Below are 22,333 nucleotides of genomic sequence, written 5' to 3'. Positions count from 1 at the left end.
ATGGGAGGTCCAATTTTGGTTGATAAGGGGTGAAAGATTCACAACGTATATAGTTATTTCATGGACATCTGATGTCAAGTAAAAGAAGAGTCCATTCCAATTTTGTAACTCAGACACGAGGAAATCTGCAGATGCTGGAAATTCAAGCAACACACACAAAATGCTGGTGGAATGCAGCGGCCAGGCAACATCACTAGGAAGAAGTACAGTTGATGTTTCGGGACGAGACCCTTCGTCTCACAAAGGGTCTCGGCTTGAAATATCATCTGTACTTCTTCCTAGAGATGCTGCCTGGCCTGCTCGTTCCATCAGCATTTTGTGCGTGTGTTGCCAATTTTGTAACTGTTGTAATTTCACATGGAATCTTGAATTTTGAATGTGGAAATGATTGCCAGCGGGATAAACTCAGATAAAATGTGTGCTTTGCCAGCTTAATAATTTATTTCCTCCAATGGATTTCCCTCAGTGAAATAACATGTGCTGCATGAAACTGAACTATAAAGTAAGTGCTTTTATTTTCTGATATGTGCTAATGTACCTTATCTTTAATAAGATGCTAATTTGTACACTTAAAGTACCTTCAATCTAATCAGGGTAGATCCATCATTCATTGGATAACCTTGCTAAGCTGTTATGGAAAACAAAAAGAGAATTTTCAAAGTGAAGTAAAATGGTAAAGTCTTACTTTACTATCATTGGCAGGTACTCTTTATTTTTCCAAGATTCGATTACAGCCTCATCCACATTGCCTATGGCTGCTTCTGAAGGCACGAGAACAGTCACATTAGCTCCTGCAGGAATTTCCACTCCGTCCTGCAATATCTGTATCAGAAGAAAAAATGGCAAGTATCTCAGAATTCATTATCCAATCTACAAGATTTACTCTCAAAACAAAGGTTAATTCCTACACTTTACTCAGCTCACCATCTCATGTTTAATTTCAAAATCCTTTCCTATTAATAAGTTTGAGCCCCTTATGAACTGTAATATAATTTTACCCAATATAATCTGAAATGCACCTTTGCTCCATTCACAAAAACTAAGATTTGCCAGTGGACAACCAGTTTAATTCCAAACTCCATTCCCATTCCAACATGTCAGCCAATAGCTTCCTTTCCTGCCATGATATAGCCACTCTCAGGTTGGAGGTATAACAACTCATATTGCATCTGGGTAGCCTCCAACCTGATGGCATGAACATTGATTTCTATAACTTCCATGAAATTTTCCCCTTCTCCCTCCCCTGTTCCCTCTTGCATTCCACACTTGTGCTCCCTCTCACTTCTACTCATCTCTTCAACACTCTATTGCCTCCCCGGCACTCCTCCTCCTTCCCTTTCTCTGATGGACTACTCTCCCCTCCTCCATTCCTTTTTCTCCAGCCCTTTGCCTTTTCACCTACCACATCTTCCTCCCCCCTGGATTTACCTCTCACCTTCTAGTTTGTACTCCCTCCCCTCCCCCACCTTCTTATTCTAGCTTCTTCCCCCTGTTACGAACCCCGTAACTGGGTGTCTTACCAGCAAAGATAGGAGTATCCGTTGAAATCTGATGATACTATTTTTAACAGTATTTATTAGTAAAAATACTCAAAAATAATATCAATGCAAATATACAGATAATATACATCGTCAATACTAAACCTAAAAGTGCGGGTATAATAATAACCAATAAGAAATAAGCTCTATCGTTGTCTGGGGGATAATGAATTGTCCGATGGAAATCTAAAGTTAATTTCAGTTCATACAGGTTGCAGCCGTTGTTGATCGCTGTGCTGCAATTGTTGGAGAGAGACAGAGAAAGAGAAAAACTTGCTGACTTTCCTTGTTACGATCTTGATCCGTATCCGTCCTTTAGCTAGATCGTTCCATGGAGGACTTGCCACCCAGGCAAGGATGGACACACACACAAGCCCCCCCCACCGGTCTCGTACGTTTCTCCTGGTGTGTCTGAGGAGTGTTCCCCAAACTCGACTTTTATCCTCACTCACGGGGTCTCAGATGTCAATCAGGTTGGGATGATGCAATCCCTCAACCAGACCACTCTGGTTGCCCCCTGAGGGGTTTCAATGAATAGTACAGTACTCAATACACAATTCCTTCTCCAAGAGACAATAGCAGTAATCAGTGGTTCAGTTCCACTTTTGTTAGGAGACATTCCACTTTTTGTGTATTCCTGTGTTGTCAATAACAACTGCCTTTTCTGTTATCCTGCGTCTCTCTCTCTCATTACTGACATGATGTGTATCTCTCTCATTTCCTGGGTCTCAGACCCGAAATCATAGCGATCTTGCGATTCTCAAAGGGGGGGGCAGGCATTGGCGATTCTGTACCCTTCTGTCCATCAGATTTGCTCCTCATTCGTAACACCCCTTTCCTTCCAGTCCCAATATGGGTCTTGGCCCAAAATGTCTGTAGATGCTGACAGTTCTGCTGAATTCCTCCAGCATTTTTTGTGTGTTACTCAAACTGAGAGCATTGTGTTGTATTGAGTGGGCAAAGCTAAAGATAGCACCAGGGGGCAAATTCTCCCAGCTAATCAACAAAACTGTTAAATTCTTCCTACTCTAATGTCACTGTTTTTCTTTTCAGGGTGGCTGGGGTCCCATTGGGATCTTTGATCTACAGCTGCACCCAATAGCTATGGTTCTGCACAGCGGCGTGTTCCTCTTCTTAGAGCACGCCAAGGGGCTGTGGTTCAGTATGTCCAGGTATGGCCTGAAGTCCAGTGTCTTCTGCAGCCTCTCACGAAAGTGGGAAGTGGAACATCGAAGACAGTGAGAGCGGCCATCGGAGGGCAGCCTCTCTCTTTTGATGGTGAGGGTGAACTTGCTGCCGATTCTTAAATCAGGGAACTCAGAATAAAAAGCAACCCTTCAGGCTGGCTGTAACATTGAAATAGTGACTGCTGTCTCCTCTGTCTCTGTGGAAGAAGCGATATCTGTCTCTCTCTTGTTAAAGACAGAGAGCTTGAGGGATATCGAATTGTTAGAATGAACAGTTGGTTTCTGGTGTACTGTAAATCATGGTCTCTCTTTGAAGCTTTGCTGTTGCTTGCATGGTGGGTGGTGGGAATGCTGGAATAAGTAGGGGAGGAGGAGGCCTGCACATGGGAGGGGCGGGGGGGGGGGCTTTGGGGTTCTTACACTTTTTCAGTCTTTCATTCTTTGGGGGGGTTTCATCTGTTTCGAGGATGTCTGAGGAGAGTGCAAATTTCAAGTTGTATATTGTATACAGTCTCTGATATTAAATGGAACTATTCAACTATTTCATATGTAGGACTTGCCACTTGCTCTCTTGTAACTTCTTGAGAAAGCGTTAGGAAAAGAAATTCAATCAGGACTTGATTCTGGTTAAAAGCTGATTTATTACAATTAAGAGATCAGCCACAGCAGTGGTCATGATGGCAGACTGGGTAACAAGTAACTTAAAATTACAGTACGTGCTGAGAATCAGTCTTCAAGAATTTTCTCAGGAATAGACTGGAGACCATAACTGAATTTATTTTAGTGCCTAAAAATAAAGTATCAGATATTCAAAAATGCACAGAAATAGGTGGGGATAGCTGCAGGGTTGCCCAAGGCATCCGCTGAAATTAGCATTTCGGGTCGTTGGATGTGTTCAACAAAGGGAACCAAATCATCCAGCTCACCTTCTATAGTTTGATGGTCAGCTGACACACGTCTATCACAGGATCACAGAATTGTTATGGAAGGGGAGGCTGTTCAACCAGTCTGCTTTATACCAGTTCCTAACAGAGAAATCTATTTGGTTCTTTTCCTCCATTTTTCACCATCATAATTGTCTCTTCCTCAAATGCCTACCTAATTCTCTTTTGAAAAATCTGACTGATTCTCTTTCTACTATTCTCATGGGCAGTGTTGCAGATTATAACCACTTTATGAACAAAATTGTTCTATCTCACCTCTCCTTTGTAACTTGCACCCTAAATTTTTAACCTCTGCTACCCAACACAGAATAAAGGGAACAATTTCCTTACTCTTATCCTAGCTAAACTGGACATGGTATTGTATACGTGTGACCAGACCTCTTCCCTTCTACATGCAACTATTCCATCAAATCTTTTCTATATCTTTACAAAACCATTGTTATCCTTTCTAAAGCTAGGCAAGCAGAATTGAGACAATGTTCAGCTGGTGTTCATACAGGATTTTATAAAGGTTCACCATAATTTTGGCACTCAGTATATGAATCACTGAATCACAAACCATTCTTTTAACACACCCTGCCATTTTTATGTATATTAACATTCAGGTCTTTCCTTTTCTATACATCCATTAGATTTGTGGCAATTAGAGTCTCTCGTTCTTTCTGCTAAAATGTATAATTTCACTGCTCTCCATCTTTAATTTAATTTTTCAATGGAGTTGCTCAAAGTGGAAATCAATCTCCAACAAATTATTCTACAACCACTGATTAAGACAAGAAAGTCACAGTGGTCCTATGAAGCAATCAGGCTGCCCTCGCTTGTAGGAAAATACAAGATGACAGCCCTATAATCTGACTGACTTGAAGGGCTAATAATTATGTATGCAGCTATATGAAATGCACCGGGGGCAACATAAAATCGATTTGCCCCTGCTTACTTGGACTTGATGGGCAACAACAAAGAAACACAAATAGATAAACAAGATGACTATAAATACATTAATAAATTATCACCATCTTGACTTTATATTTTTGGGATTCTGTATGCTGTTGGAAATCAGCTAAACCAGAGAGTGAAATTTAAACAGGACAAGTCAGTCCCCAACAAAACTCATAACAACCATGCAAACTTTCTTAAGATCTGTTATGTAATGAAACAACCTATTCATTGTGGCTTAAAGCAAAAAATCGTGTTTGAATGGTATGTTAGTAGAAACTTTAATGGAGATTATCCTTTGCCTCATTAGTGGTTAGCATGGAGCAAAGTGCAGAGCAAAGTTGGACTGCGATAGGATTTAGGATAGGTTGCGATAGGATAGAGATCCACAACAATATCACTTAGCACCTTGCAAGAAGACAGGATCTCACCAAAAGATGGTAAATCACTTTAATACTTACAATAAGTAACAAAAAATCCATACATAAGGACAAAAAAGGAAAGGAACTGTAAAGCAATATAGGTTTTTTTAAAAACTCAATTCAAGTTGTGTTTCTCTTCGTAGTGAGTTGGTTACGTACCTGAAGCCAGTTATTAAATCCTGAGAAGTATGCACTTGATGCCAGCTCCTTTAAATTGCATGAAGAAAAAATTCAAAATGGCAAAATTAGTGACGATACTAAAAATATATACAAATAAGAGACCAAAATAATTTGATAAAAAAAAGTTTTCAGGGGTCATTAAACATTTTTTAACAAATGAATTATTGTTGCATACACATAATTGTCATTCTACTTACTGTTAATATATCCCCAAAGCACATAATCCCATCTCCAGCATAGCCTTGAGGGCAGGTACACTTCCGGTTTCCATTTTCAGTGGGTTTACATTCAGCCTTTAGATGGAAACAATTAACTTTCTTGGCATGATGTTAAATTACTCTTTACTTAAGTGACCAATTTTATTAAGCTCAAATGAAAATTAAGCATATCAAGGTTCTAAGATTCTGTGTTTCAAATCCCAACACTACTTTTACTTCCATGCAGCAATTCTTGTTGGGACATTTCCTCAGATTTTGGCTGAGTGCTAAAGGGTGATGCTCTGCAATAATGTGCTATTTACATTTAGGAATATAATGTAGATGGCCTATAAAACTGCTCCTTAGTACAGAAGAAATGACTGTATGTTTCGATGCACACATAATAAATAAACTTGAATCTTTCCTATGGATCCTTGCAGGGTGGGCAGAGAAGGTGGCTAAGAGGGCATACAAAATATTGTTCAAGACACAGAATATAAGAAAAGGAAGGTTAACTTATACAATTTAAGCAGCAACTATAGTTTTGCAGGAAAGTGTTATTTCACTGTAGAATTAATCAAGAAAAGCCTACAAGGGAAGATTGAGAAGTTTTCTGCTGAGCCTCCACCAATTCTGCATTCTCACCTCTCTTTTTAAAAAAATCAATAAATAGCCTAGATTATGCATGATTAAATCACAATTTAGCCAAGAATTATTGGTTGGAGATCCACCACTATACACATTGGGGCAAATATCCTGAGATTTTTTTCTCAAGTAAAGCATGAAGACTCCAGCACTGATTCTGGGAACTTCACTCTCAAGAAACTACTTTGCAAATGGAATAATGTGACTCCATTTGCCTTGTATCCTCACAGCAGAACTAAATGGCTTCCAGCAACTATGCAGTAACGTGAAGGTTGAAACAATGAAGTATCAGATGGGAATTAATACCGGCGATAATTGTAATAATGATGAAAATATATAATGTTGTTTTACCAATGCATGGCATCCACCATTCTCTTCTAGGCATGGATCAATTGGACTGCACATCTTACCATCACCAGCAAACCCTCTCTTACAGACGCAGCGACTCTAAAGCAATGAGATTAAAAAAAAAACTGTTGGTCAATGGTTTCTTTTTGCACTTTTCAAGGGTTGTTAAAATACACAAACAAGCAAAGGACAAGTTAAAACTTCAATGTTGAATGTTACAACCAAACTACACAATATCGCTGTGACTGTGTGTGTTTACCCTTATTCCAGTTTTCTTCATCACACCAAAGAAACATTAGATTAATTAGCTCCCATAAGTATAGAATGTGAGACTATAAGATATAGGAACACAATTAGGCTATTTGGCCCATCAAGTCTGCTCCGCCATTTCATCATGGCTAATCCAATTTTCTTCTCAGCCCCAGTCTCCTGCCTTCTCCCCGTATCCATTCATGCCCAGACCAATTAAGAATCTTTCTTTCTTTTTCAATCTTTTTATTAAATTTCATATATAAAAAAAAACAACACATAATAATGAATAGATTACAGATTCAATAAACTTGAGATTACGTTAGTAATAGGATAATAATATCCTATTAAAACATCCATCAACAAAAGGTACATAAATCAATCAAGTCTATATAAATATATATGAAAAAAAAACAAAAATAATCATCGAAAAAAGAAAAAAAAAATTGAAATTATATATGAGAAAAAATATATATTGAAAAAAAATACTAAACTAAAACTAACATGGGCAATAATAGCACTTTATAAATATATAAAGGTGTCAAGAAAAGAACTCCGGAACTCCATACCTGAACAAGGATAAGTAGAGAAAAGGATCTGAAATAGGCCAAATTAATTCATATGAAAGTGTCGAATAAATGGTCCCCAGGTTTCTTCAAATTTAATTGAAGAATCAAAAATAGTGCTTCTGATTTTTTCCAAACTCAAATAAGAAATAGTTTGGGAGAACCACTGAAATGTAGTAGGAGGATTTACTTCTTTCCAGTTTTGTAATATAGACCTTCTGGCAATTAATGTTACAAAGGCAATCATTCGTCTGATTGAAGGGGAAAGCTGATTGCCATCTTCATTTGGTATACCGAAAATTGCAGTAATAAAATGGGGTTGTAAATCGATATTCCATACTGAAGAAATGACATCAAAAATGTCCTTCCAATAGTTATGTAAAGTGGGACATGTCCAAAACATGTGAGTCAATGAAGCCACTTCTAAGTGACATCTGTCACATTGAGGATTAATATGCGAATAAAATCGGGCAAGCTTATCTTTAGACATATAAGCTCTATGTACAATTTTAAATTGTATTAAAGCATGTTTAGCACAAATAGAGGAGGAATTAACCATTTGTAAAATTTTTTCCCATTTATCTGTTGATATATTACATCGAAGTTCTTTTTCCCATTCTTGTCTAATTCTATCCGATATTTCTGGCTGTATCTTCATAATCATGTTATAAATAAAAGCTACTAATCCCTTCTGACAAGAATTAAAAGTAAAAATCAAATCTGAAAAATCCGATGGAGTTGAGTTAGGAAAAGATGGAAGAATTTTATGTAAGAAATTTCTAATTTGTAAGTATCTAAAAAAATTAGATTTAGGTAATTCAAATTTGTTGGATAGTTGATCAAAAGACATCAAAGTACCTTCAAAAAAAAGATCACGAAAACATTTTATACCTTTCCTTTTCCATATACTAAAAGCTTGATCTGTCAATGAAGGTTTAAAAAAAAAATTACATAAAATAGGGCTGTCCAGAGCAAAGTTTTTCAGATTAAAGAATTTGCGAAATTGAAACCAAATTCGTAGTGTATGTTTAACAACAGGGTTAGATATCTGTTTATTGAATTTGGCTAAATCAATAGGAAGAAAAGAACCAAGAACGGAAAATATAGAATATCCCTTAACCTCACTACATTCCAAATTTACCCACTGTGGGCACACAGGTGAATCCAAATCTAGTTTCCAGTACATTAGGTTACGAATATTATTCGCCCAATAATAAAATCTAAAGTTAGGTAAAGCTAGACCACCATCTTTTTTAGACTTTTGTAATTGCCTTTTGCTTAACCTAGGATTTTTATTTTGCCACACAAATGAGGAAATTTTTGAATCAATATTATCAAAAAAAGATTTAGGAATAAAAATTGGTAAAGCTTGGAATAAATATAAAAATTTCGGTAAAATCATCATTTTAATAGCATTAATCCGACCAACTAATGATAAAAATAAGGGAGACCATCTAGTAGTAAGTTGCTGAATTTGATGAAGCATAGGTAAAAAATTCAGTCCAAATAAATCTTTATATTTCTTGGTGATTTTTATACCTAAATAGATAAAGTTATCAGTAACAACTTTAAATGGCATCCTATCACTCAATAAAGTTTGCGCATTTAAAGGGAATAACTCACTCTTATCTAAGTTTAACTTATAACCAGAAAAGCTACCAAATTGAGCCAACAAGGATAAAATAGCAGGAATAGACCTACTAGGATTAGAAATATATAACAACAAATCATCAGCATAAAGCGATAATTTGTATAACTTCTCATTACGGGTAATACCAAAAATATTAGGAGACTCACGAATAGCAATAGCTAAAGGTTCTAATGCAATATTAAATAATAAAGGACTTAAAGGACAACCTTGTCTCGTACCACGAGATAATTGAAAAAAAGAGGATCTATAATTATTTGTAAGAACAGAAGCAACAGGTTTATAATATATTAATTTAATCCATGATATAAAATTAGGACTAAAATTAAAGTTTCTCAATGCATTAAATAAATATGTCCATTCAACTCTATCAAAGGCTTTTTCAGCATCTAATGAGATAACACATTCTGGGGTTGTAGGTAATGAAGTATAAATTATGTTAATCAATTTTCTAATATTAAAAAAGGAATACCGATTCCTAATAAAACCAGTTTGATCTTCTGAAATAATCTGTGGTAATACCTTTTCTAATCTAATGGCTAAAATTTTTGTAAGAATCTTAGAGTCTACATTTAATAATGATATAGGGCGATAAGATGCACATAAAGTAGGATCTTTATCTTTTTTAAGAATTAGAGAGATAGTAGCTTCATAAAACGATTGAGGTAGTCTCTTCTTAACAAACGCATCATTAAAGATTTCACATAGCCAAGGAGAAAGCAATAAAGAAAAAGTTTTAAAAAATTCTACAATAAAACCATCAGGACCAGGAGCTTTCCCTGAATTCATTGATGAGATAGCCTCTCTTATTTCATCCATAGAAATAGGAGCATCAAGCAAGCTACAATCTTCATCTATCAGTTTAGGAATATTCAAGTTATTAAAAAAATTATCCATCGTAAACCGGTCACCGTCAAATTCTGATTGATATAAAGATTTATAAAAATCTTGAAAAGTGTTATTGATTTCTTTATAATCAGTAGTTAAATTACCGTCTTGTTTACGAATTTTAATAATTTGTCGCTTAGTCGAAATAGCTTTTAATTGATTAGCTAACAATTTACCAGTTCGATCACTATGAATATAAAATTGAGCCCTAGTCTTAATTAATTGATTCTCAATTGAAGAAGATAATAATAAACTATGTTCCATTTGAAGCTCAACTCTCTTCTTATAAAGTTCTTTGGTAGGAGTAACGGAATAAATCTTATCAATTTCTTTAATTTTATCCACCAATAAAGCTATATCTGAATATCTTTGTTTTCTTTTACCAGCGGAATATGAAATAATTTGTCCACGAATAAAAGCCTTGAAAGAGTCCCAAAGTATTCCTTTATCAATCTCTTCATTATAGTTTGTTGAAAAAAATAAGTCAATTTGTTGTTTTATGAAGGTAATAAATTCTGGATCTTGAAGTAAAGTAGCATTAAGTCTCCAAGATCTAGTATTGATAGAAGAGTCCGGAATCTTGATAGATAACTTCAAAGGCGCATGATCCGAAATAGCAATGGAATCGTATTTACAATCAATAACATCTGTTAATAAACGATGATCAATAAGGAAATAATCAATTCTAGAATAACTATGATATACATGTGAAAAAAATGAAAATTCTTTATCTTTAGGGTTCAAAAACCGCCATATTTCAGTAATTCCAGAATCAACCATAAAAGAATTAATAAGTAAAGCTGATCTATTCGGAAGAGTTCGAATAGGTTTAGATCTATCCATCGAAGGATTCAAACAACAATTAAAGTCTCCACCCATAATCAACATATATTCATTCAAATTAGGAAGAGAAGTAAATAAACGTTTAAAAAATTCAGGACAATCAAAGTTTGGAGCATAAATATTAACTAAAACAACTTTCCGATTAAAAAGTAAACCAGTTATCAACAAAAATCTACCCTGTGGATCAGAAATAATTTCATAATGTGTAAACGAAATTGAGGCGTCTATAAAAATAGACACACCCCTAATTTTAGCGGTACAATTTGAGTGAAATTGTTGCCCTTTCCAGAACCTAAAAAAAACGTTGATTATCCTCCCTCCTAATATGGGTCTCCTGTGCAAAAATAATATTAGCGTTCAATCTATGGAATACTTTAAATATTTTTTTACGTTTAATCGGATGATTGAAACCATTAGTATTCCACGAGATAAAGTTAATAGATTTATCCATCATACCAATATTAATTGTGTGTATCATAAAAGGTTAAAAAGACACATAACCCACAATTTAGGAAGAAGGAAAATTGATTCAGGAGCAACCGGAGATCCTGACACCTCAACAATATTAATAATTTAAAGTCAGCCCATAAACTAAAAGCAAAAAAATAAAAAGCAAAAGCATGAAAAAAGATCCCTCCCCCCTCCCCCCTCCCCCCACCCTTTGAAAGAAAGCCAAGCGGCAGGCGCATAAACTAATACTAATATTACCCCCATTTCAAGATGGCAGCTCCATAAGAAAATTTTTTTAAGAAAAAACTATATAACACCCTAATTAAAATATAGAGTTGCAAAAAAAAAATATATATATATATACCTACATATATATATATACATACACATACACACACATATCAGACAAATCAAAAAAAAACTAAAATAGTAAAACCAGAAAAATCATTAATAAAAAAAAATGAACATTAAAGTTTAAAAATGTAATACACCTTTAAAAAAGAAATTCCATATTCAGATACAAAGATGACGTTTCACAAGCCAAGACTTATGGGAAGAAGAAACGACATTTTGAGAAAGCCATATTACAAAATATGAATATAAATTCAGCAATCTAATAAGAAAATTTAGTAAAAAAAAAGTTATCAAAATAGAAATTTTTTTTAAAAAAAAAGATTTAATAGACACTACAACATATATAAAAAAAAGACTAAAAAAAAGAATTCAAAACCTTTGTTCCATTTCTAAATACAGGCAAGCAAATAAACGCTTATAAAAAGTAAAGACTTATGGGAAGAAGAAACGACATTTTGAAAAAATAATTCATTATTACAAAATACAAACGTGTATAAAAAAGGATATTATAAAAATTAAAACAGCATCTATAAGCAATAATAATAGTAGTAAAAAAAAAGACCCAGATCCATAGTTCAAAATAAAAAGTTATAACCCAACTTCCAGGGTTAAAACTTAAAATGAAATGACATCCTCTCTCCAAAAAAAAAATCTTCAATGTAACTCATAGTTCAAGTTGCACTAGAGGATCGATATTCTTCAACAAATTTCTTCGCTTCTTCAGGAGTGTTAAAAAAGTGTAGACTGTTGTCGGGCAGCACAATTCTAAGCTTCGCTGGATACATTAAAGCTTGTTTAAATCCAATCGAATGAATCTCTGCCATCACTGGTTTAAAAGCGATCCTGGCTTTCATTACTTCATAAGAATAATCCTCAACAATTCGAAATGAGTAATTTTTGTAGGAGATCATACCTTTTTTACGAGCTAATCGAATTAGAAGCTCTTTCTCACGAGGATAATGAAGGCGAACAATCACCGCTCGAGGTTTATCAGGCACAGACAAAAGCCTCGCAACTCTATGAGCGCGGTCGATAACAGGTTCATTTTTCAAACCTTCACCACTGAAAATTTCCCACAGTAATTTAGAGAAAAATTCAGTTAAATCACCGGACTCAACTTTTTCGGGAATTCCGATGATGCGCAAATTCTGTCTGCGAGAACGATTTTCAAGATCAGTAATTTTAAACTTATACTGATCTAAAGTTTTAGCAGTCGACTCTATCTTCTTCTCTAACACTTCAATTGTACGTGCTTTTTCACAAATTGATTGTTCAAGAGTCGTGATCTTATTTCCAAGCTGCTGAACCACTAACGCCTGCGACTGAAACTTAGTTTCAAGCGATTTAACAACTCCTTCAAGATCGGATATTTTCGTAATAATCCTCCTTTCCAAATTTAACAGTCTACTGTCCAATTTACCTTCTAGTCTGCCTTCCAGACCCGCAAATTTAGCATCCAGTTTATTGTCCAATTTACCTTCCATACCCGCAAATTTAACATCCAGTTTAATGTCCAAAAGATCAGAAATTGTGTCGATGGATACAGGATCCTTAGCCGATTTCTTACTTGTAGCCATTTTAGGTTTGACAAGATTAGATCAACTATTATTTTAGGAAAAAAGGGTCAATCAAAGGTAGCAACTCATATGATTAAGTTCGAAAAGATCTAATTAAAGGGTGATTATAGTTAAAAAAATAAAGAGCGCCTAAAAGGCAGATGCTTACGTCGCCATCTTGAAACTCCACCCCCCAATTAAGAATCTAACAACCTCTGACTTAAAAAATACACAAAGACTTGGTCTCCACAGTTGCTTGTGGAAAAGAATTCTATAAATTCACCTCTTTGACTAAAGAAATTCCTCCTCATCTCCATTCTAAAAGGCCACCCTGAGCAATGGGATCAACATGCATGAAACAGTGCACCCTAATGCCTTCACCATCATTTTGGGAGATTTTAATAAGGCCATCAAGAATGCCTACTGTGCTATTCCACTCCCTAACTTCAGAAAGTCTGATCACCTGGCTGTACTTCTATTCCCTGAGTATAGGCAGAGACTGAAGACTGCAGCACCAGTAGTGAGGACCAAGAAGGTTTGGACAAGGGAAGCACAGGAGCGCCTACAGGACTGCTTTGAATCGGTGGACTGGACTGTATTCAGGGATTCATCTTTGAAAGTGGATGAGTATGCTGCAGTTGTTACTGACTTCATTAAAACCTGTGTGGATGAGTGTGTCCCTACCAAGACTTACTGTACATTCCCAAACCAAAAGCTGTGGATGAATCAGGAGGTATGTCATCTGCTGAAGGCTAAACTTGTGGCATTCAAGTTTGGCAACTCAAGACTGCACCAGAAAACCAGGTATGATTTGCAGAGGGCTATTTATATTTTTTTGTAATTTAATTTTTTTATTGAAGTTCATCATCAAACAAACATTTCCATAAGATGTATTTCAGACATTGTACATATATATCATATAATCATACATGTTACAAATCTCCACCTAGTATTTATCTGAGGTATACACTTATAGAAAAGAGTGGAAAGAAAAAAACAAGCAAAAGGAAAAAACTATGTACAAGTAGGGAGCGATTTTTTTTACAACATATTCATTGACTTGTGAGAATAAAATCAGGCCTATGAGGCATTATGTAGTTAAACCATTTTCTCCAGTATGAATCAAATTGTTCCAGCTTATGATTAACAGATGCTGTTATCTTCTCCATTTTGTAAATGTCCATTGTAATTTCCATCCATGTATTTAAAGTTGGGCTCTCCTGTGATAACCATTTCCCAGTAAGAGTCTTTTTACCAGCCACCAACAATATATTCATTAAATATTTATCTCTTTTCAACCATTCTTGAGGTATATATCCAAACTATATGGTCTTACTCTCTAAGGGTATTTCACATTTAAAGATGTCTTGTAAGGAATTGTGTATCCCCCTCCAATAGCTTTTGATAACAGGGCAGTCCCAAAAAATATGATGATGATTTGCATTTTGATTTCTACAATTTCTCCAGCAAACAGGGATGTTACTATCATAATGGGATTTCTGAGAGGGTGTAATAAAATATCTTATCAAGTTTTTACATCCAAACTCCCTCCATTTCTGTGAACTGGTACACTTCCATTGATACCTCCATATTGTTGTCCATTCTTCCTCAGATATAATTATCCCTCCTTCCTTCTCCCATTTTGTTTTAATGTATGAAGTCGAATGTGTTTTAAGATTTGACAACACCTTATACATGCTTGAAATGGCTCTACTACCATTATTTGAATTATATGCTTTTCTAAAGAGCTCTATCAAGCATGTATTTGCCTTGGTTACAGTTTTAAGCATCCTATTAACATATTGTCGCATCTGTAAATACCGATAAAAATCTTGTTTTTCTAATAAATGTTTCTCTTTAAGCATTTCAAAACTGAACAGTGTTCCTTCTTTCATTATGTTGCAAAGAACTGTTATTCCTTTAGCTGTCCAGTCCTTAAATCTAGCATCCAATTTATTCGGTGTAAAATCCATTTAAGAATTGCAATATCTCCCTCTAGATTATATTCTTTTATAGTAGTTTTCCATATTTTAAGAGTCAATTTCACCCATGGGTTATCAATAGTATTTATGTACCTTTGCAGGTTGTTATATGCCAAAATTGCTTGTATGGGGATGGGAAGTACCCACTCCTCAATGTTTTTCCATTGAGTGTCATATGATGGGTTGCACCAACATATCACAGCTCTCAACTGTGCTGTAAAATAATAATCTCTAAGAGAAGGTAGGCCCCATCCCTCCTTTTCCTTTGCTAATTGCAAAGTTTTGAGATGAACTCTAGGCCTTTTACCCTGCCAAATATACCTTGATAGCATCTTGTTCCATTCATTGAATTATTTTGATTAATCTCTATTGGTAGGGTCTGAAAGAGATATAACAGTCTGGGCAGTATATTCATTTTAATAGACTCGAACTGAGACTGAAAAAAGGAATCAGGTTCCATCTTGCCATATCTTCCTTAATTTTTTTATATAAAGGCTGATAATTACATTCTGATAATTTTGCCAAATCTTTTGGCATAACGTTGCCCAAATATTTGAAAGAATCCGTTTGCCATGCCCAGGGATATTTACTTTCAATTCCTCTTGGTGGGCTATAGTAATATGAAAGTAATTGAGTTTTATCTATGTTGATCTTGTATCCTGATAATTGACCATATTGTTCAAAGGATTGCATCAATTTAGGTAAAGAGTATGTTGGTTGCCCTAGATAGATCAAAATGTCATCCGCGGGGGACGTCAAATGATGACAAAGGATCGAGACGTGGAAATCCAGCTCCCCCATAAAAAACCAGTAAAATAATGATAAAGTGAAGAAAAGTTAGTAAATATTTTTTTTTAATTACTTATAAACTACTCAGGATTGTCTTAAGATATGTCTCTTAAACAGAAGCAGAAGGAATCTACTACTTTGAAGACAATACAAGTTGGAAAAGAATTAAGGTCGGCCGACATCAAAGAACCTCGGGTTCAAGTGCATTTTACCTCCGGCGATACAGAACAGGAAACTGCAGCAACATCAACCATCTCCAAAAAAAAAGAGAAACAGGAATTGCGCATGTGTGAAGGAAGGAGCATGCGCAAACACAAGCAACCCAAACTACAAATCCCAGCTATGAGCGGAACTGAAAGTGAAAGTGAATATGAGGTGGAATCAGATTCTCTGGATAAATCAAACAAAGATGAAGAGACAAATAAAGAAGAGCAACAGGAAGAGGTTGGAGGTAATATTGGAGACATAAAAAATCTTTGGTGCAAATAATGCATGAATTAAAAGCATTAAAAGTAATTTTTAAAATATTAAAAATTTGAAGATTATGTTTGATAAAATGATGAAAAGACAGGACAAAATGGACAAGAAAATTAAAAACCTGGAAGAAACAACCAGAGACACCACTGATAGAGTGAATAAAATGGAAGATAATATTTCTGCCTGGACATCAGAAAGAAAACGGTTGTTGGAAAAAGTGGATGTACTTGAAAATTTTAGCAGACGAAATAATATTAAGATTGTTGGACTTAAAGAAGGTATAGAGGGAGAAGATCCAATACATTTTTTTCAAAAATGGATTCCAGAAATTTTGGAAATGGAAGAAGGAACCCATTTAATTGAAATTGAAAGGGCTCACAGAACCTTAAGATCAAGACCTCAAGTTGATCAAAACCCATGATCAATCTTGATAAAATGCTTAAGATATCAAGATAAAGAAAAGATCCTGAAGGCGGCTGCCCAACGTGCCAGAAAGAGAAACGGGCCATTGATGATAGAAGGGAAAACAGTTCTTTTCTATCCAGATGTAAGTTATGACCTTTTGAAGAGAAAGAAGGAATTTAACACAGCGAAAAAAGTTTTATGGGAAAAGGGTTATAAATTTATATTGTGCCACCCAGCAACCCTGATAATTTTTTTAGATGACGGAAAAATAAGATTTTTCACTGATTATCGGGATGCGGAAGAATTTGCACAAGAACTCCCAAATATTCACTAATCACAGCCAAAGATTTAAAAGTGAAATGGATTAAAGATGAAGACAGGGACAGTGAATGGAATTGATGGATGTTTCAGGACAGAAGAATATTTAAATTATATGATACCGGGGGAGAAAGGTAAAAATTTGAGAAATATTAATCGAGAGTAGTGATATTATTTTTTCTTCTCTTATATATACTTTTTTATGTTACGGGGGAGCTGTGGGAACTTTGGATCGATTGCTACGGGATTCACGTGTGTAATCATGGTGATTGCCATGACCCGTACAACGGAGGGGGGTAATGTTGTGTTTTTCTTTATTCACAACATTAGTAGGGGAGTATTTTGTTTTTTTTTATAATCTATTTTTCTGTAATCTTTCTTTCTTTGCCTGGACAATCGGGGGGGGGGGGGGGGAAGACACATAGCAACACGGAGAATTTTAAAAAGATTCCCCAAGATACTACAAAAGTTGAAAAGTTAGGTATTACTATAGACTGGAGCAACCCTGTTAAAAATAATGACTAATTTACTGAATTTTTAAAGTTTTAATGTTAATGGGCTTAATGGACCAGTGAAAAGAAAAAGAATTTTAACATACAATAAGAAAATGAAAATAGATATAGCTTTTTTACAAGAAACACACTTAACAGAGATAGAACATCGGAAATTAAAGAGAGATTGGGTCGTAAATGTTACAGCAGCTTCATTTAATTCAAAGGCAAGGGGAGTTGCAATTTTGGTTAATAAAACTTTACCAATTAAAATACAAAATGTATTAATTGATTCTATGGGGAGATATGTAATTATATGTTGTCAATTTTTTTCAGAACTATGGACTCTTATGAATATTTATGCACCAAATGAAAATGATGTAAAATTTATACAAGAGGCCTTTTTGAATTTGGCTGATGCACATGACAAAATATTAATAGGTGGAGACTTTAATTTTTGTCTAGACCCAGTTTTAGATAGATCAACAAAGGGTGTTACAAAATCAAAAGTAGCAAAATTAACTTTATCATTGATGAAAGATTTAAATTTGATTGATATATGGAGAAGAATTAATCTAAACGAAAGAGATTACTCATTTTATTCAAATAGAATAAAACTTATTCAAGGATAGATTTTTTCCTATTATTAACGAATATTCAAGACAGAGTGAAAAATATGGAATATAAAGCAAGAATATTGTCAGATCATTCCCCCTTGACAATGACAATGATAATAATGGATAAAGAGGAATTGATTTACAGATGGAGATTTAATTCAATATTATTAAAACGTCAAGATTTTTGTGATTTCATGAAAAAGCAGATTCAGTTCTTTTTAGATACAATTTATATACATTCAGTTGATGATAAATTTATAGTATGGGAAGCAATGAAGGCATATTTGAGAGGACAGATAATAAGTTATACTTCTAAAATTAAGAAGGAATATATGGTAGAAATAGATCAATTGGAAAAAGAGATTAAAAAATTAGAAAAAGAATCTCAAAGATATATGACAGAAGAAAAATGAAGACAACTTGTTAAGAAGTTACAATATAATACACTTCAGACATATCGAACAGAAAAAGCAATTATGAGAACTAAACAGAGATATTATGAACTAGGTGAAAGATCACACAAGATTCTTGCTTGGCAGTTAAAAACTGACCAGATTTCCAAAACAATAAATGCATTTAGAACAAGTGTAAATAAAATTACTTATAAACCTTCAGAAATTAATGAAACTTTTAAGAATTTTTATTCTGAATTGTATCAATCAGAATCACAAAATGATAATGTCGAGATAGAAAGGTTTTTTTTATCACAAATAACTTTTCCAAAATTGAATTCGGAAGAACAGAAGGGATTAGATATGCCTTTTACATTAAAAGAGGTTGAAGAAGCTTTAGGATCACTTCAGAGTAATAAATCCCCAGGAGAGGATGGTTTTCTGCCTGATTTTATAAAAAGTTTAAAGATTTACTAATTCCTCCTTTTATGGAGTTAATATACCAAGCGGAAAGAACGCATTAACTTCCAGAATCTTTTTCGACAGCTATTTTAATAGTATTGCCAAAAAAAGATAGAGATCTTTTAAAGCCAACATCATATAGACCTATTTCTTTGTTGAATACCGACTATAAAATAATAGCAAAAATTTTATCTAATATAATATCTAAATACTTACCAAAATTAATACATATGGATCAAACAGGATTTATCAAAAATAGACAATCGGCAGATAATGTAACTCGGTTATTTAGCATAATTCATTTGGCACAAAAGAGGGAGGAAATGAGTGTGGCAGTTGCCTTAGATGCAGAAAAAAGCATTTGATAGATTGGAATGGGATTTTTTATTTAAGGTATTGGAAAAATATGGATTAGGAGTATCTTTTATAAAATGGATTAAAACCTTAAATACTAGTTCCAAAGCTAAAGTAGTGACAAATGGTCAAATTTCAACATGATTTCAGTTAACAAGGTCAACTAGACCAGGTTGTCCATTATCACCTGCTTTATTTGTGTTGGTGACAGACCCATTAGCTGAATTAATTAGAACAGACCCAGATATTATGGGTTTCAAAGTTAACCAGGAGATAAGATTAATTTATTTGCTGACGATGTTTTGCTTTAACAAACCCATTGTATTTGCTGCATAAGTTATCTTCTAGATTGTAAGAATATGGGAAAATATCAGGCTACAAAATAAACTGGGATAAAAGTGAAATTCGACCCCTTACTAAAGGAGATTATAGTCAATGTCGACTAATAACTCAATTTAGATGGCTGATAAATGGTATAAAATATTTAGGTATAAGAGTTGATAATGATATAAAGAATTTATATAAATTAAATTATTTACCATTATTGAAAAAAATTCAAGAATTAGATCAAATAGGAGAAAATATACCAGAAGATTTTATATATAAGTGGGAATCTAAATGGATACGGGGAAAGAAAGAATCCCCTATATTAAAACATTTGAATGATTTATGGGACAAGATAAATGTTGATGATGAGATAAAGAAATATTTATTAGCAAAGAGACCTTTAATTGAAAATAAACTTATTCTTTTTACAATGGATAACTAACTTTTATATAATTGGTTTCAAAAAGGGATATATAGGAGATTGTTTTGAAGGAGGTATATTAATGTCATTTGATCAACTAAAGAATAAATACAAAATATCAAACAACACTCTTTTTTGTTATTTCTAATTAAGGGCTTATTTAAGAGATAAATTGGGTCAAACAATGTTATTGCCGAAACCTAATGAAATAGAAACTTTAATTCAAAAAGGAAAGATTAAAAAATTCATTTCTTGTATGTATAGTTTGATTCAAAAACAGGCAATTAAACAATGAGTCCATAAGTCAAGACAAAAATGGGAAAGTGATTTGAATATTAAAATTGAAGAAACAAGTTGGTCAAGACTATGTCTTGACAGGATGACAAATACAACAAATGATTAGTGCAACATAATTTTTTACATCAATTATATATTACACCACAAAAAATAAATAAATTAAACCCAAATTTATCTGATCAATGTTTCCGATGTAATCAAGAAATTGGTACTTTTTTTACACTCTACTTGGTCTAGTTTTAAAATTCAACCTTTTTGGACAAATTTAAGAGTTTTATTGGAACAAATTATCGGAACACAACTTCCACATAATCCAACATTATTTTTACTAGGCGATATTGAAGGGATAAAACCAAAATCCAAACTAAATAAATATCAGAAAGAATTCATAAAAATTGCATTGGCAGTAGCCAAAAAGGATATTGCAGTTACTTGGAAATTGGATTCATACTTAAGTATAGATCGCTGGAAGAATGAAATTTTCAGCTGCATTCCACTTGAAAAAATTACTTATAATTTAGGAGATAAATATGAAATATTTCTGAAAATTTGGCACCCTTATTTACAAAAGATAGGATTAAATATATAGGTGCTCCGAAGATAAAATTATTGGTTATTTGGGGAAGGAAATAAATATATATACTAAAGCTATTATGAACCCCGTGGAGCATGTGGGGATCTTCCGATATCCAGACACTCTTTCTTTCTTTCTTTTTTCTTCTCTTTCTACAGGGATATGTTGGGGGGAGGGGTTAAGGGGGGAAGGGTTGATAATTTTTTTTCTCCTTCTGTAACTATTTGAAAATTCAATTTTAAAAATTTATAAAATGTCATCCGCGTAACAAGCCAACTTATGCTCTGTCCCTTCAATAGTAATTTCCCTGATATCTTCACTTTGTCTGATGTATTGAGCTAATGGTTCCAGATATAACACAAAGAGTAGTGGTGACCATGCACAACCCTGTCTCGTTTCCCTTCCTTGGGTACGACTATTTGATAAATATCCATTGATTTTAATCCTAGCAGTAGGGTTGTCATATAGTGTCTATATAGTTTTAATAATTGTGTCTTGGAAACCAAATCTATATAAAACTCTGTAAAGAAAATTCCAATTAACCAAATCAAATGCCTTTTCAGCATCCACATTTATCACTATTGCTTCGATTTTAATTTTTTGTATATGATCCATAATGTGAAGTGTCCTTCATATATTGTCTTGTGTGTGGCGTTGGTGTATAAAACCTGTCTGATCGTTACATATCAGTTTGGGTAGAAACTCCTCTAATCGTTTGGCCATGATGGAGGTAAATAATCTATAATCTACATTAAGAATGAATATTGGTCTAAATGACCCACATTCCATTTTACCCTTGCCTTCTTTCGGTATAGCTCAGATAATCACTTTCTTCCAACTGGGTGGCATTTGTGCCTTTTTTAGAGCCCAGATCAGTGTGGGGAGTAAAACAGAAATTAACTCATTTTTAAATTCTTTGTACCACTCTGCCATATACCCATCCGATCCTGGTGACTTGCTTAATTTAAGCCTACTAATTGCAGCTTTTAATTCAACTTCAGTTATGTCAGCAGTCATTGTTCTATTTTGTTCTTCGCTTAAAGTGGGTAACTCTAGAGAATTCAAGGTTGTGTCAATTTGGGTTATGCTTCCTCCTGAAACTTTGGAATATAGAGTTTTGTAAAACACTTGAAAAGCTTCTTGAATTTCACTTAGCTTTTTTTTATCATTTTTGTTCTTGGATCCCTAATTCTATGAATTGTATTTTCTGCTATCTTTTTTTTCCAGTTTCCACGCCAGTATTTTCGTAGACTTTGATCCACTTTCATAATGTCTCTGTTTCAGAAACATTAATTTTTTTGATTTCTTGCATAGCCAAACTATTAATTTCATTCCTAATTTTTTAATTTCCTCTAATGCATCCTGTGCCAAATGAATTTGTGTTTTTTCTGTAGTTCCTTCAGCCTATTTTGTAATTCCTCTGTTTTATTCCTTTTTTTTCTCATATGATATTGCTATAAGTTTTTCCTCTTAAGA

The 22,333-nt window shown here is 34.0% G+C and overlaps 1 protein-coding gene across 2 annotated transcripts in view; it reads right to left on the bottom strand.

Annotated features, from left to right (window-relative positions):
* Nucleotides 1-22,333, bottom strand: part of stab1 (stabilin 1) — a 323,963-nt gene that overhangs the window by 150,625 nt on the left and 151,005 nt on the right. For both annotated transcript variants that reach the window (XM_059944646.1, XM_059944645.1), the window contains exons 26-29: nt 6,401-6,496; nt 5,405-5,500; nt 5,187-5,234; nt 686-822 (exon numbers count right to left, since the gene is read on the bottom strand). In XM_059944646.1, the coding sequence (XP_059800629.1) occupies nt 686-822; nt 5,187-5,234; nt 5,405-5,500; nt 6,401-6,496 (377 nt within the window). The remainder of the gene's footprint in view (nt 1-685; nt 823-5,186; nt 5,235-5,404; nt 5,501-6,400; nt 6,497-22,333) is intronic.

This window comes from Hypanus sabinus, chromosome 19 (assembly GCF_030144855.1).
Source record: "Hypanus sabinus isolate sHypSab1 chromosome 19, sHypSab1.hap1, whole genome shotgun sequence".
Classification (NCBI taxonomy): Eukaryota; Metazoa; Chordata; class Chondrichthyes; order Myliobatiformes; family Dasyatidae; genus Hypanus; species Hypanus sabinus.
This window is presented reverse-complemented; position numbering and strand designations above follow the sequence as displayed.